Here is a 16,483-nt window from a genome sequence, read left to right as displayed (position 1 = left end):
AATTTAGCTCAATAAAACCCAAATAAGAAATCTAATTTGCTATCCTAACATTTATAAAGCTCTTGAAAAAAAATAATTCCTAATCTCCAATTGGTGTGTGTATGTTTTTGAGGGAGAGCTCGTGAATAATTTCATTCATAAAATAATACAGTTACAAATTTTGATACCAAAAAAATATATATATTGAGAAAAAGCCTCAAACTTATCTATGACAAACAAAATATGCAACTCATAGATAGAAGTATAATGCCCAGCAACAAATATGAGATATAAAACAATCCATTAAACAATCCCTTACAACTTGGGTAAATCATATGTTATAATAAATAAAAATATGACATTAAGCATGATAGAGACGTAAGAATAACATAACACCTAGCCCCGGCAAAATACATGCGCGAAAAGCTTTAGATATATACAAGTAGCTTAGTCACAATCTCTATTGACCTAGCATACATAACCTTGCATTCACCGACTCACAAAAGAGTGTCATAGTATAGATAAAACTACACATATAGAGTAAGATTGGAGAGAGTAAATAATAGATAAGCTTTACAAGGAAGAATGAGGGGGAGAGAGGAAGACAAGTTCCCAAACCATCACGGAAGATGACAAGAGATGAGTCGCCATAAAAATCCTAGAGACGTTTCATTCTCCTATAGTCTAGCCCAAACCGTTAGAATCGAACCGATTGATTGAAGCTAACGAGAGAGATTCAAGAAGGAGCTTGACTACACTCTCACCTCCCTTCGCCACACTAATAGAAGGTTGGTATAAACAAAAGAAATGTACAAAACGTAGAGAGCTCCTTACGCCTCCCGTTACGACTCATTGCACTGATGAGCAGCCTTGAGGGGCAATTAGAAGATGAGGGGAAAAAGAAAAAAGAAGATCACACAGTGAGAGCAAAAACTCTCTCCCTTCTCAGTTGGCTAGCGAATAGGAGAGAGAGAGTATGACTTCGCATGCTAAAAATATATAAGAGAAACATAAAAGACGAGAAATGACTTTTAAATCTTTTATCTACTTTCTTTTTGAGAGAACTAAGTATTCCATATATATTTAGTGTTAAGATGAGTGTTTTCAAATTGATTATATTTAACTTTTTAATTTAACATATAAATCTGAGTTCATATATTTTCTATAGTCAATATATATTATTACGACCGATATATATTTTATTATAATAAATTACACCTAACTTATATATACAGTATACACTAAAGTGTATTATTATTATAAATCGAAAGCTAGATGCAATTAATCCTCAAAATTCTCGGTTAGATCTACCGATACTTGCAAATTTTTTATCCGCCTACAATTTTCAAATTCTAAAATTTCGTGCGAGACAAATAGAAAGTAGCCGTTGTTCACATGGCCCACACCATTTAAAATTGGGAAAAAGAAATCCCAATTTCCCAAACTGCCCCCGAATTCGAAACCCGAATGGCCACGGACCCTCAATTTCAAATCTCCCAAAATCTCTACCGTCCGTTACTCTTCCCCTCCTCCCCAATTCAAAATCTTAAGCCCTCGTCTTTCTCCCTTCCTCTCAACTATCATAGAGAGAGAAGAGAGAGAAGAGAGAGAAGAGAGGGAGAGAGAGATTTCCATTTCCGACCGCCAGAAAGAAATCCTCGTCCTTGTTCTATGGTTTCTCCTCTTTACTCCAAATCCCTAGAGATCTGTAAACCCTAGAGAGCTAATTTGGAGAAGAGGGGTCGTGGGATCTTGTTCTTGTGCTCCTCCGTTAGGTATATCCATCTTCCTTTCTCACTCCTCGTGTTCTGACTCGAAAGTTTCGATCTTGAGTTGAAATTTTTCTACACAGAATGTTGAGGGATTTGAAGCTGTTTCGTCGGAACCCCGGAAAGGTTCCTTCTTCGGAAGGAAATAATGAGAATCTCCCGCTGGATTCCGCCGAACCCTTGGCTTTTCAGCCAGATTCGGATCCCTCTAGGGCTCCTCTGAACGCAATTCAGGAGCCGGTGCAGAACCCTAAGCCGGGGCTGGATCAAGGTGCAAATTTGAAGAGGAAGGCGGAGGCGACGACTCCTTCCAAGATCCAGGCCAAGGTTTCGGACGGGCACCTGCCGTTCCGTACGCCGGAGAAGCAGACTTCGTCAAGGAACCGGTTTGGATGGGTTCCAAAGAGTGAGCCTGGGGCGAACTGTATGGAGGAGTCGAGCCACCATAGCACAAGCCAATTGCCTCCGATTAACCGCGGAATAAGCTTAGGAACTGGTGTTGTGTATAGTATGAATACTCCTCGTACTTATCGGACGGCAGGGAAAGCATCATCGGTCCATTCAGATAGCAGTTCCACCCAGAGCACGCCCACCAAAAGTGTTTCGAAGCCAGCTTATGCTGGCCACAGCGGCTCCCGCCCTCCTATGAGTGTAGGGAATCGGGCCATTAGCTTTTATATGGCATCAAAGGGTGTTCCAATAGCTTCCACACCACCAAGAGTAGTTAATTCTGCTGAAGTGCCACATTTTGAGCTTAAGGAGGATCCATCTTTCTGGATGGATCATAATGTACAGGTATCCATCTTCTCGTCATCAGCAGGCCACCGAAATTCACTTGTTTAATTCTTATTTAATTACTCGATATATCATTTTTACATTGCCAAATCGTAAATGTGAACATTTTAAGCTACTTTGTCAAGCAGAAAATTCCTATTCTCTTCAATATACATATCATACTACCGTGTATTTATGTAAATGACTTTTATCAGAAAGCATAATTCAGGCACATGTAGATTAAAAGAGCTGCTATGGTGAAATAAACCTGATATTCCAAATCAGTAAGATTAGAAGAAAACTAAATATGCACCTCTAGCTCCTATCCTCTATAAATTATAGATCTGAGGTTGTAAGATCATTGTTAGAAGCCAGCACAGGTTCAAAGATCCAAATATTTGCAAACCTTTTGTTTCCTCCTTTCTTAGTTATACGGTACGTATGAGAGCACCAAGAGAATTTAACAAGCAGCAACTTCATGAGATTTGAGAACAGAAACAATTAGAAATCAAAATTTTAACTTCTATGTGGAGAAAAGGAAACAGATGCAATGGTCATTATTAATTGTTTAACATTTTCAGGTCGTGATCCGTGTCCGTCCTCTAAATAGCACAGAGCGAAGCTTGCAAGGTTACAACAGATGCTTGAAGCAGGAGAATGCACAGAGCATTACATGGATAGGGCAACCAGAAACACGTTTTACATTTGACTATGTTGCATGTGAAACAGTAAACCAGGTCTGAAGTCATCACATATAGAAAGAAAATTAGCATTATAGGTATTGTCACCTTATTCGTTTTTGTAACTTCTCACAGGAGATGCTTTTCAGAGTGGCTGGTTTGCCGATGGTTGAGAACTGTATGTCTGGATACAACAGTTGCATGTTTGCTTACGGCCAGGTACTTCTGAACTTTTAAAACAATGGTAGATGCTAGCTTCTCTTTGCAGAAGCATGCAATGATGAACAACATTAAAGTAAAGGTTCTTTTAGTTAATGGTTCCTCTTTAGCCAATAATAGTTCACATGTTATGTTAAATTTTTGTTCTCTTGGCTGTAGACAGGGAGTGGGAAGACATACACGATGCTTGGAGAAATCAGCGAACTGGAAGTGAGGCCTAGCCTGGACCGTGGGATGACACCACGTATTTTTGAATTCTTGTTTGCAAGAATCAGAGCGGTAAATGTGACACCATCATTTTGGCTCACAATGTTATAATTCTCTCTCTACATATAAGAGGCCATATGTGCCCTATTACTCTATGTAATTGTTCTGATGTGTTGTTCCACGAATGTCATGTATACTTATATACTTGTTATATGCTTATCTTTTATGTTGTTACTTCCAATGTTCATACATGGCCTTCACTTAGCAGTATGGGAATTCCAAGCATTTTCTATTGTAATTCATTTTACTGTTGAATCACAGGAAGAGGAGAGCAGAAGGGATGAGAAACTTAAATACAGCTGCAAATGTTCCTTCCTGGAGATCTACAATGAACAGATCAGTGATCTTCTTGATCCTTCATCCAGCAATCTGCTTGTAAGTATTTATTCTGTCTTTTCATGTTAGATTTGTAAGATGCTGTTACTTGAGTTGAGAATGTGGTATATTTGAGCAGTTACGAGAAGATATACGAAACGGTGTCTATGTTGAAAATCTTACTGAATTTGAAGTTGAGAGTGTTAATGATATTCTGAAGCTTCTTATTCAGGTAGACATATCTCTGAATTTCCTGTCATGTTGTGCTTGGAAGTTATCAATAGCCTAAGAGCTTGTAAGTTCTGTAGCAGTTTAAGCCTGTCACTCACACCGTGTTGGTTCTATCTCAGGGTGCAGCAAATAGGAAAGTTGCTGCAACAAATATGAATCGTGAGAGCAGCCGCTCCCACAGTGTTTTTACATGTGTCATTGAGAGCAGATGGGAAAAGGATTCATCTACTAACTTTCGATTTGCGAGACTAAACCTTGTAGATTTAGCTGGCTCAGAAAGGTAAAATTATGATACTAGTGATACTGATCAACTATCAGTCTATCACCATCATGATTGCTGCCTGTAAGACCCAAATATTTGACCCCTCCATTTGAAACAGGCAAAAGATGTCAGGTGCTGAAGGTGAGCGTTTGAAGGAAGCTGCCAATATTAATAAATCCTTATCTACACTTGGGTATGCATAACGACATTCGTTATTGACGACAGTATTTTCTTCATTCAAAACACATTCATTTCACAGCTAGTAATATGCCAATGCGATAAATTACCTCAATTTGAACCCCAAATGATCTTTGCAAGCATGGATTTGCAGTCATGTAATAATGCTTCTATCTGAGTTGGCTAATGGAAAGCAAAGACATGTTCCATACAGAGACTCAAGGCTGACATTTCTTCTCCAAGTAAATATCCTGTTTGACTTTCCTACATGTAATTATTCACCTTTTCAGAAATTAAGGATTCTGTTTCTGTCAGGACTCACTTGGTGGTAACTCAAAAACAATGATCATTGCAAATGTCAGTCCTTCAATTTGGTGGGTGACTTTTCTCATGTTTTCTGCCTCTTTTACTTTGTACATTAGGTTTGGTGTTTATCTCAGGCATATTAAGATGTCATCCTTCTCATGCTTCGCAGTGCTGCTAGTGAAACACTCAGTACCCTCAAGTTTGCTCAGCGTGCAAGACTCATTCAGAACAATGTAATCATTCTACCTATAAAATATTGCTTTTTTACCTTCTATCAAATTATCTTGATGTCATTTGATTGGTCACAATTCGTTTCTTTCCTAAATTCTAGGCTGTTGTGAATGAAGATGCTTCAGGAGACGCAATAAGTTTGCAACATCAGATACGTCTCTTGAAGGTTGTGTGCAATTCATTCATTTGAAAATAGGAATATCTGCTACATTCGAACTTAAACTCAGAAACGGTTATCTGTATCAGGAGGAGCTTGCATTCCTCAGGCGTCAAAATGTTTCAAGATCTCTATCATTTCGTACAGCAATATTTGAAGAACCTGAGGGTGAATATTCTGATGCTTCAGCAATGGCGACAGTACCAGGAGTGGGTCAAGTGAACACTGATGATTTATCTTTGCACAGCATAAGAGTTTCAAATAAACAGGTATTTTCTTTTTCTTATGCGAGCTTTAACTCTTGTAAAGTGGAGGCTTTCTTTGGTTGCTTGGTGGTGATCTTAAACTTATGTTCCTTTAACATGCTGCCGAGTTTCCTTTAATTGATTGATGTAGTACTTGCACATTTAGATGATAACCATGCGAGGGTACTAGCTACCAGCCGAGTGCGTGAACTCCTGCATGTTTTCTCTCTATAAAAGCATTTTTACATTATTTGGGAATGTTCTCTGTGTTAGATGATAATTTTCACCATCATGATCTGAAACTGGGATGGCATCCTGCAGTTGAAATCTCTGGAAGCAACATTAGTTGGTTCTTTGCGAAGGGAAAAAATGGCGGACACTACTATTAAGCAACTTGAAGCTGAAATTGAACAGCTTAACCGTCTGGTACCTTCTGAATTATGACGAACAAGTGCACTGAGCCTTTGCTGCAAAACGTTCTACTGGGAAGTGAAAACTAATATCGATGGAACTTTTTTAACAGGTACGTCAGAGAGAGGAGGATACACGGTGCAGTAAAATGATGCTGAAGTTTAGAGAAGATAAGATTCATCGAATGGAGACCCTTCTAGATGGTGAAATGCCAAAAGATGTATATCTTCTGGAAGAAAACAAAGCTTTGACTGAAGAGATACAGTTGCTTCATGCAAGAGTTGATAGGAATCCTGAAGTAACTCGTTTTGCATTAGAAAATATCAGGCTCTTAGACCAACTCAGAAGGTAGTTTCTGGACTAGCGAGGTAAACCTTCATCACAAGGTTTTAAAATGTTCTTCTTTGCATACTCATAGGTTCCAAGACTTCTACGAAGAAGGAGAAAAGGAGCTTCTATCAAATGAAGTAGCTCAGCTGCGCAACCAGGTCTATTTTGCTGTCATATTATTACTAAGACTTCTTCATTTGATAGTGACCTTGCCACTAACAAGTTATTCATGCCATGCATCTATAGCTCATACAAATCCTTGATGGGGACTTCGAATGCAATCAGCAACCTAACTCCGATATGGAACTCCAGGTTGAAATTATGTACCTAATTTCTCTTCATGTAATTTCTCTCTTATTTTCCATATTTACAGAAACTTTTTAATGGTCTCAGGATTGTAGACATCCTCAATTTGCTTCCTCAGCCTGCGCTGATGGGTCTTTATCTATGGAGGTATCAGTTATTTGTCTAAGTAGGATTAATTTATTCATGACTGAGCTTTTTCTTCCTTGAAAATATGATTATGCTATATGTGCATTTTCAGTTGAAAATGACCAACAAAGAGTTGGAGAACTGCAGAAAAGATTTACGATCTTGCTTGGAAATAAATGAAAAACTAACCAGGTACATTTTTATGTTTCATTTCCTCTTTTCTGTACCTTACTTTACTTAAGCATGTGACCCTTTATTTTGCAGGGAGATAACTGATCTGCATGCAGAGTTGAGCAAGATTGAGTCTGCAACCCATGATAAACATCTCAATGCCAAACCTCAGAATACGGTAAGAGAAGCTGAACTAAATTTTGTTTCTGAGACTGTTATTTTCTCTGTAGTATGGTATGTAATTTAACTGTCAGCTTACACGTTCTTGATAAATATCAGGATCTGGGTTCAGAACCACGCCAGGAAGATGGACAAGCATTTGTAAAGATGGATGCCTACTCTCATGAAGACAGAGGTCATTCTGAAGTTCTGAATTTGCAGCTGGAGTTGGATATACTCAAAACAATTCTAGCAGAAGAGAAGGCAATACGTATACAGGTAGAGGAAAGAGCTCTTTATGTGGACTACGAGCTCAAAATAGCAAATGAACGAGCCCTCCAATTAAGCAAGGAGCAGGAGGCAATAGAGAGTGAACTAAAGGATGCTAGATCTGTGATTGAAGCTCTTGAATCTCAAGAGATCCTATTAATTAATGAGCTTGAAACACTAAGGGAGAATAACCACCAAAATATAGAGCTTCTAAAGAAACATGATCTTGAGATCTCCAGTTTAAAGAATCAACTTGGCGTCCGTTGTCAAGGGGAAAACAAACTATGCTTTGCACAAGAGAGTCTGAGAGGCCAGCCTCTTAAAATTTCTGATAGTGAGGATTCACCTTTGCAGCATAAAATGAAAAGAATGCAAGCATCCCTTGATAAGGCACGTTGTCTGAACTTAAGGTACCAAAGCGACGAGGCATCACAAACATATCTTGAGCTAGAAATGGATGAAGTACGTCGACAGGTTGAGGTTGAGACAGCTGAGGTGATTGTATGCTTACAAGAAGAGCTCATAGCTCTTCAACAGCAGGTTGATTCTAGCAGCAGAAATGAGTTACTGGCCAAGCAAAGTCTGGTGGCGATGGAAACTGAGACAAGAGACCTGCATGAAAGGCTAAGTTTGATAGCAGAAGAGAACAAAAGGCTTTCTGAAATGGTTGTGGAGAAAGACAGGGGCCTTAGGTTGCTGACTGAAGATTGGGAAAGATTAGCACATGAGATCGCAGATGCTCTTGCTGATGGAAATGTAGCTCTTGAAGAAGCTTCTGATCAGGTTGCTTCTATCTCTGGGTCCTGCCGTCAAAGTAGTTGGATTGGGGAACAGGTTGGAAGGATTATCAGGGGCATTTCTGAGAAAGATGCGATGATTGAAGAGCTTCAGAAGTGTTTGGATGATGCACAGGGCATAAGAGATGACCTGGAATGGAAGTTGAGGTCCTTAAGAGGAGCAACACTGGCAATAACAGAAGCACAACAACAGGAAGCTAGTGAAAAAGAAAAAGTAATTCTTCTGTTAACATCAGAATTATCTGAAAAATCATCTGCTTTAGTCGAATTGGAAGATAGCATCAAACAAAATGAAGAATATATTAGGACATCTGAAGTACGTGCAACTGTTGCCTTCATGGCTGTAAACAGATTAACTGAGATGAATGATGCACATGTTGAAGAACTTGACCATATGAAACTCATGCTTGATGAGTCCATACAACTTTATATACAGGAGGAAGTTCTCCTACATTATTATGTTGCTCTACAAACTGATGCAGAAAAGCAGAACCAACATCTGAGATCTCAATTAATGCAATCTCAGGAGTTCATTACTGCATTGCTGAAAGATGCTCAGGAGAATGAACAAACACTAGCTTTAGATAAACTGAAAAAGGAAGAGGAAGACTCTGCTTTATCAAGAACAGCGGCAGACCTTTTGAATGCAAAGCGGGCAATAAATGAGATTGCAATGGAAATGAATACACTAATGCCAAGCATGAATGCTTTTGTTGAACAGGCCAACTGCCCTGCAGAAGTGTACAATTCAGGAAATGACTTTGTTCAAAGTACAGAGAGCAACTCTGAGGACAAGGTAAGCTAATGCTTTTGTTAATTGATAATCAAGCTGAACCATGTCAACCTATCTCGCTCCTCTTGTCAGTAAGTTCTTATATTTCTCTTCCAGATACTTTGTTTTATTTTAGTTAATCTGGCTTGGAAGCAGTGTTGGAAATTTAATATTTCTTATGAGGTTTCTATTGCATCTCACAGGTTTCTATTCCATCTATCACAGGTTGAGGATGTTACCTTTAAGAAGCAACGCAGCATTGAAATTCTGTCTGGTGATAATACTAACCATTTACCGAGCAAGAGTCCAAACAAGTCTTTATCAGAGGATACCTTTGATAGAGGTTTGACCATTCTCCTTCTAAGGAAGGAGTTGGAATCTGCACTTAGTTGCCTACAGGGAATACAAGCTCAGATGTCTGTAATACTGAACGAAAAGGAAGAGATAAAGAAACGTGAGATTCAGAGTAAGACGAGTTTTGAGTATCTCATGGATGAATTGCTTCGGATGAATTCAGAGATAACTGATAAAGAAAATCATTTTCAAACTAGGATGTCACTGTTGGAAACTAAGCTGCAAACAATAGAGAGCAATGCCACAGCATCTAATGCATGTTGGCACAAAACAAAAGAGGTAATGTTTTCTAGAGAAACTTCCTGGAAGTTCTGCTGTAATATTCTGCCAATTTGTTGGTCCAATGATGACTAATTTCTATCCTATAAAGTTTTCATATTACTCATGAGAATAACATTTATTATAGCATATTTTCTTGATTTGTGCATATTTTTACATGCTTTCCTATGCTTTTTAAATTTCTATAGCGAAATGCTTATAGGCACTATGTAGTAAATTTAAAGACTCATCCTCCTTGTTAGTATCTTAATAGAAGTCATAACTTATCAATTCACCTTAGGGAAGAACATCTACCTTTTCTTGCAAGTACTGGCAGATTTACAAGTAGTGCATTGTTGTAATCCAAACAATCCATGAACTTATTCTCTCTGAAAATGGAGGTTAAAGTCTAATTTTTTACCCTATTTCTAACTATGCTCTAGATTGTTGTAAATTTACTCTACGTTATAGTCATGTTTACAAACTTTTGACTCTTTTCAAGTTAATGAGTATGGTACAACATAGTGGTGAGTGCCTAAACAGGAATTCTGTATAAATTGAAGAAAAAGTGCATTGAGTTTTTATTTCATTTGATTTTCTCCAGTTCCTATTTTCCTTTAAAGTTCCCACCCAACTCCAAATCATGGAATGTCCCTTGTAGAAACATTTCATGCATCTTTAATTCTTTATTATAAATATACCGATAGTTCTTGCAATTTCTAGTTAACTATCTTGATGTTTTCCTATCACATTGTTGGTTTTTCTTGAAGTAAATTAAAGAAATATTGCCAAGTTATTAAACTAACTTTCTAACTGTGTTGTTTCCTAGGCACTTGAACTTGAGCTTAATGATGCAAAGGCTGTTTCCACCCAGAAAACATTTGAGGCTTCAAGTCTTCTTGCGAAGCTTGAGGAAACTCAAGAAACTATAGCAGAAGCTGATATTTTGGTCAATGCACTGATGCAAGCAAATGAATCTGCAAAGCTTGATATAGAAAGGTATCAACAAAATGAAAGCATATTATACCACGAAAAAAATAGTTTAATAAATGTGGTACAGAGTTTGCGGTCTTCCCTTGATATGAAGGAACAAGAATATGAGTTAATGAAGAAGAAATTTTGTTCTGACATTCTGGAAGCAAAGAGCTTAGTTCTGGATTTAGAGGAAATTGTTAGGCATCTGCAATCTTACATTTCAGAGAAATTTGGGTCTATAGCTTGTGATGCTGACTGGCTAAAGTCTCAGCTTCAAAACTTTGCAGAGGTAGCAAGAACTTGGTTGGAGGAGACTTGGTCAGCAATCATTGGAAAAGATTGTGCTGTTTCTGTGTTACATCTCTGCCAGATGGGAATTTTATTGGAGAGAGTTACTGGGCTGAATGTGGAGAATGGTTTCCTTCAGCAAGGGCTGTCCGAATCTAATTCTATAATTTCTAATCTGAGAGAGCACAACACAAGAGCAAAAAGAGAACTTGAAATATGTAGTGTTCTCAAAGGAAAGCTACTGGCTGACATTAATAACAGTTTCAATCGCATTTCGAAAAAAGAAGATGAAACAGCCGAGTTCAAGTCCAGGTTAAGTTCTTTTGAGAAGAAAATTTTGCATCTGCAATTGCAAGAAGAGTCAATGTTGTCTAGATCAAACTCTATGTACAATGAAATTGCAGACTTGGTGAAAGAGCTTGACGCTAACAAGAGAAATGCCTTAGCTGCAGCATCAAGGGAAAATGAAGTAATCTCTCGACAGCTAGATAAAGTCCTGATTATCAACGAAATGTTTAGGGACTCGCTTCAGGAAGACCTAGATCTTCTCACTTATAATGTCTCTTCTGAATTTATATCGACAGGTCTAACTGAGGCTAGTGATATGCAGTGCTTTAATGAATCTGAATTGTTCAGGAATGCAGCAAATTCTCGTACTGAGTTGATTATGATTAATATGTTTGCTAAAGACATCGAGTTGCTTGTTCTGGTGTCTGAGATGGAGCAAAATGTTGGGGATATTAATCAGATGGCCTCACAAATAAGTGAGTTACAGAAAGAAAGAGATACTTTTCATCAGGTGTTGGAGAAAATGATGACAGAAGCAACTCTAAGTAATATAGATGGGGATCTGAAGAGGGATGAATTATATTCCTTGCATGAAGAAAATAAAAGAGTGAAGAATGACTTCAAGAAGATGAAGGAAGACAATGTCAGAATTACGGAGGATTTGCAGACAACAAAATTGGGGTTCACGTCTTCCATTAACCAAAATAATGCTATCGAACAGGAAAATTCCAAGTTAAGGGACACGATTCTATCATGCGAATCCCAGATTATAGCTCTGCAAACAGATTTGGACAGAAAAAATTCACAAGTAGAGGAATTACTATGTTCTCATGCAGTCATATCTAAGGAGCGTGATTTGAATGCTGAGATCATGGAAACTGAAATTGAAAAAGCAAATGCATTGAAGTCTGAGAATGATTTATTGAAACACGAATTGTCAGCAGTTTCTGATAAGAAAGATGAAATTGTTTCCATGCTTGCCTTAATGCTTAGGGCGGGCTTCGATTTAGCACAATCTTTAGATATGGATGTGAATAAGATGTTTCATGTCATGAATGGACATATTGATCTGATATTAGACAGGGTTCGTAAAGATATAATTGAACACAAAGAAACAGCTTCTAAGTTTGCCAATGAGTTAGAGCTCATCGAGCTCTGTGTTGAGAAATTGAAGTCAGAGAATTATTCTCTCCAATGTGATTTAATGTGGAAGGATGAGGTATCAAAGGGTTTGTTATTTGATCTGAGAGTACTGCAGGAGTCGGCATCTATTGCAAAAGATCAAAAGGATGAAATTGAAAGGATGGTTGTGGCACTGGAGTCTTTAGAAGCTGAACTTGCGTCTAGGTCAGGTGAACTTGATGATGCTGTTTCTAATAGACAGATCTTAGAAACTGAAGTACTGGAGAAGAGCGAAAAGATTACTGATCTTGAGTTAGAGCTTTCTGAAAAGCTTTCCAAGCTGAATTTACTCTCCACTGAAAATTATGAGTTAAAATCTCAGATGGAAGACATTAAGGGGATTAAAAATGCTATAGAGGAAGAGTTGGCAGAAAAAAATATAATTGTGGAGAGATTGGAAGAAGAGTTGCTTGAACTTACAACTTTGCTTAGTCAAAGGAACTGTGGTGTTGAAAATTTGCAGAATCACATTTCCAAACTTTCAGAGGAAAGAGATCGTCTTGGTTCTGAGATGCTTGCATTGAAAGAGAAGATGGAAATGTCACAGGCTATTGCTGAAGAAAATGAAGCTATCGCTGTGGAAGCTCAACAGGTGCCTAAAACCTTTTCAATTAGTAACTTGACAATGTTAATGTTGTCATTGTTTTAATGCTATTCCTTTTATATTGGTTTACAGATGGCGGAGGAAAGGAAGGCCTATGCTGAAGAAAAGGAAGAAGAGGTCAAGCTTTTGGAGAAGTCTATTGAAGAACTTGAATGCACTGTTTATGCACTGGAAAACAAGGTTTAACATTTCTGTTCCTTTTCATGTTTATTTCAAGGCTTTTCTCGTCAAGTTTCAGTTTCCAATTATGATTTCGATTGCTTATATTTAAGGTGGACATCGTCAAAGCTGAAGCTGAAAGACAAAAACTGCAGAGAGAAGAACTAGAAATGGAACTTCAGGAAGTGAGGCATCAAATGCTGACAGTGCCTTCCTCTGGTAGAACATGGAGTACTTTAGAAGATCGGGATATTGACTTGTCCAGGTTTACATGACTACTCGTATTAGTACTGAGATGCTTAAGCCTTTGCAGGGCCACTATATATATATATATATTCTCATTTTATTTCTCTACAGGCATCTTAATGTGAACAGTGAACTACAAAAGGCCCAGAAAAATATTCAAATTCTTCAGAAGGAGGTTGCTGAAAAGGATGTAGAGGTACAACTGTCATGCAAAAGTTTATGATTATTGAGTTAAAACAGTTTATAATTGTTGAGTTAGTCTGATAATACTAAAGTTCATAACAATCTCATTCCTGGTGCTTTTTACTGCACTCATTGCCAAGCCCATATGTTGTTGTTACTGAAAGTATATTATCAACTCTACATCCATGGAAATGAAGTAATTATTTCTACCTTCTGTAATTGGATAACTCAATAATTAGTGTATGACGGTGTGAAGAATAAACAAGTTTTTTTTTAATGTAAACAGCAAACTATGAACGACCAAGATAGTAAAACAAGAAAATGCCTAATAAAGTATTAATATGTACTTAGTCTGAATTTCTTTTACCTATTTTGTACAGATTGCACAATGCAAGGCACACATCTCTGAGCTTAACATGCATGCGGAGGCACAGACTAGAGAGTACCAACAAAAGGTACAATAGCTTCTCAAATCTTTTCCAGGAATAATATCATTCTGCATATATATGTCAATTTTTATTGAAAATGGAAAATAGAAAAGAACTGTCTGGTTTCTAATAAATGAAATGCAACAATGTTGAATCAGTTCAAGGATCTGGAGGCCATGGCACAGAAAGTTAAGATTGAAGCTGTATCTTCCGTTGCCACAAACATGGGACCGACCAAATCAGAAAAGAATGTAGTTAAATCTAGGGGTTCAGGTTCTCCTTTTAAATGTATTGGATTGGGACTAGCTCAACAAATGAACTCCGAGAAAGATGAAGAGCTGACTGCAGCAAAGCGTCAGATAGAGGAGCTTGAAGCCTTAGCTGCAAACAGGCAAAAGGAGGTATGAACATCTTTGATCATTTATGTTTATTGGTGTCTCTCATGTAACATGATTACATGTATATGTAACTTCATTGCATCTTCTTTCAAGATCTTCATGTTGAACACACGGTTAGCAGCAGCGGAAAGCATGACTCATGACGTGATTCGTGATCTGTTAGGGGTCAAGTTAGATATGACAAGCTATGCGGTAAGATAAACCAACCTCAGTTGGTCTGATTTATGTAATATATCTTATTATGACATTAATGATGTTAACTTAAAGAATGTAATGCTGTTCCAAGTACACAATACATTCAGAGCACTAAGAATTCTATTACTAACTTGAACTTTATTGCTGCTAGTCACTACTAGGCAACCATCAAGTGACAAAGATAAAAGATACATCTCCTTTCGACAATCAAGAACATGAGGAGAAGGTCTGTTCCAATAGAATTCCTGGTAATATTATGGAGCTTTGTCTTTCTTGGTATTGATTTGGGAAGTTGTATATTCGACAGATGCAAGAGGTGGTCAAGCTGAAGAAGCAGCTCCATGAATTTATTAAAGAGAGACAGAGGTAGATGCATCTCTTTTCAACACTACCTTTTCAAAGCCAATTTCAAAGTCACTATAGCAAATTAAATGCTTTGGGATATTAAATATTGTAGCTGGCTTGATGAGATAAATCAAAGACACACAGAACTGGTGGCTGCTCGTATTACTATTGAAAAGCTTCGGCATCGAGAACAGTTCCTGACAACTGAAAATGAAATGTTTAAGGTTTGTAGTGTCTTCTTGAAACATATCTTTCCTTTTTTGTTTTAGATTCCTTATAATCTTAATTCACTATTATATTTGAAGGCTGAAAATGCTAACTATAAGAAGATGATTATGGAACTTGAAGATGAAGTGAAAAAGCTCTCCAACCAACAAAATCTTCAGCTGCGTATTCACCATCATGCTAAAACTAAGGTACCGCGTTTTGATTTTCCACTCTGCTAATACATATACTTTCTCTTCTGCAATTTGTTTCTGTTACTTTAATATGTTTGTGCAATTCACAGGAAGAGAACACTTTGTTGAAGCTACAGAATGAAGAACTAAGTGCAAGGCTTCAGCGGTCAGAGGCTGTCCTTTCACGTGTGAGAGAAGAGCTTGCACACTATAGATCTACTTGCGGAAAGAATCCATATATTAACATAGATGACGAGGAGCTGTTGAGTAGGAAACTACAAGTGCGTGTGATATTTAATGAGAAGATGATCTTTACAGATGCTAAGTAACATTTGATCTTTAATTTGAATACGTCTTATCAGGATAGCGAAGAGGATAGGCTCAAGCTGGCCCAAGAGCTTTTGAGCTTGTGTACCAGTGTTTTAAAGGTTACTATTATCAGGAACTAGTTTCTGATCTTTACAGTTATATTCTTAGATTAGTTCAACCATTTTACTATGTTACATGATATTTGGGTATTGCAGGCCGCAGGAATAACAAAGCCTACATACGATACAAGTTTGGCAGCGGCAGAAGATGCGCTTAATCTATTGAAGAACCATATTACTTCGCTGGAGAATGAAGTGCAAGATTTGAAGCTGAAGGTGAATTTTACTTATTTTCAAAATGATGTTCAAAAGTTCAGCTGACCTGATAAGTACTATTGCTGAACTAGACTGACCTTTTCGATTTACTGACATTGGGAACATTCCTATTGCAGTGTAAACTATTACGTGAAAAAGTTCGTTTGTCAGAGCTCGATTCAGAATCCTCGACACTTTGCTCAAGGACGATCGAGAACTACAATTCACCAAGCTCATGCGATTCCCCACATCTATCCTCTTTATGATATAGATATAGCGGACAGATTGGGGTGAAGCAAATTTGTACAAAATGGTTGTTAGCTGCTAGCTAACAACTTTTGGATCACATTCTTTCATACGTCAAATGCAGTTATTCTTTTCTTCCAGTTGCAATGTCTTTGCTCTTTTCGCCTATAAATATAAAACTTAAACGCAAATAAAATATTTATACACTTTTTTATAAAGAAAGAGGTGATAATTTTATCACAACTCCTTACATTTGATAGAAAAACATGCAAAATTTAAAATTATACACATTAACGATATTTAAGCACATTTCAAGAGTGAGCAATATTTGGGCATTGTCTATAAGTTTATAAATAGGG

The 16,483-nt window shown here is 37.5% G+C and overlaps 1 protein-coding gene across 1 annotated transcript; it reads left to right on the top strand.

The window, feature by feature from the left end:
* The first annotated feature begins 1,561 nt into the window (after positions 1-1,561).
* LOC140759629 (kinesin-like protein KIN-12F) lies at positions 1,562-16,264 on the top strand. Its single transcript, XM_073096241.1, has 38 exons — positions 1,562-1,754; positions 1,832-2,543; positions 3,104-3,259; positions 3,338-3,421; positions 3,581-3,700; positions 3,950-4,063; positions 4,143-4,235; positions 4,354-4,514; positions 4,615-4,689; positions 4,828-4,915; positions 4,989-5,047; positions 5,149-5,212; positions 5,311-5,376; positions 5,457-5,636; positions 5,934-6,038; positions 6,136-6,371; positions 6,442-6,511; positions 6,600-6,665; positions 6,747-6,806; positions 6,898-6,977; positions 7,050-7,134; positions 7,236-8,978; positions 9,180-9,587; positions 10,396-12,891; positions 12,976-13,083; positions 13,176-13,327; positions 13,420-13,504; positions 13,872-13,946; positions 14,078-14,320; positions 14,411-14,509; positions 14,664-14,738; positions 14,820-14,878; positions 14,970-15,081; positions 15,163-15,273; positions 15,366-15,536; positions 15,618-15,683; positions 15,780-15,899; positions 16,016-16,264. Exons 2-38 carry the CDS (start codon positions 1,833-1,835, stop codon positions 16,142-16,144), a joined length of 8,925 nt encoding a protein of 2,974 aa, XP_072952342.1. The 5' UTR covers positions 1,562-1,754; position 1,832; the 3' UTR covers positions 16,145-16,264.
* The last annotated feature ends 219 nt before the right edge of the window (positions 16,265-16,483 follow it).

Source organism: Typha angustifolia, chromosome 4 (genome assembly GCF_048772165.1).
Source record: "Typha angustifolia cultivar Huaian chromosome 4, ASM4877216v1, whole genome shotgun sequence".
Taxonomy (NCBI): domain Eukaryota; kingdom Viridiplantae; phylum Streptophyta; class Magnoliopsida; order Poales; family Typhaceae; genus Typha; species Typha angustifolia.
This window is presented reverse-complemented; position numbering and strand designations above follow the sequence as displayed.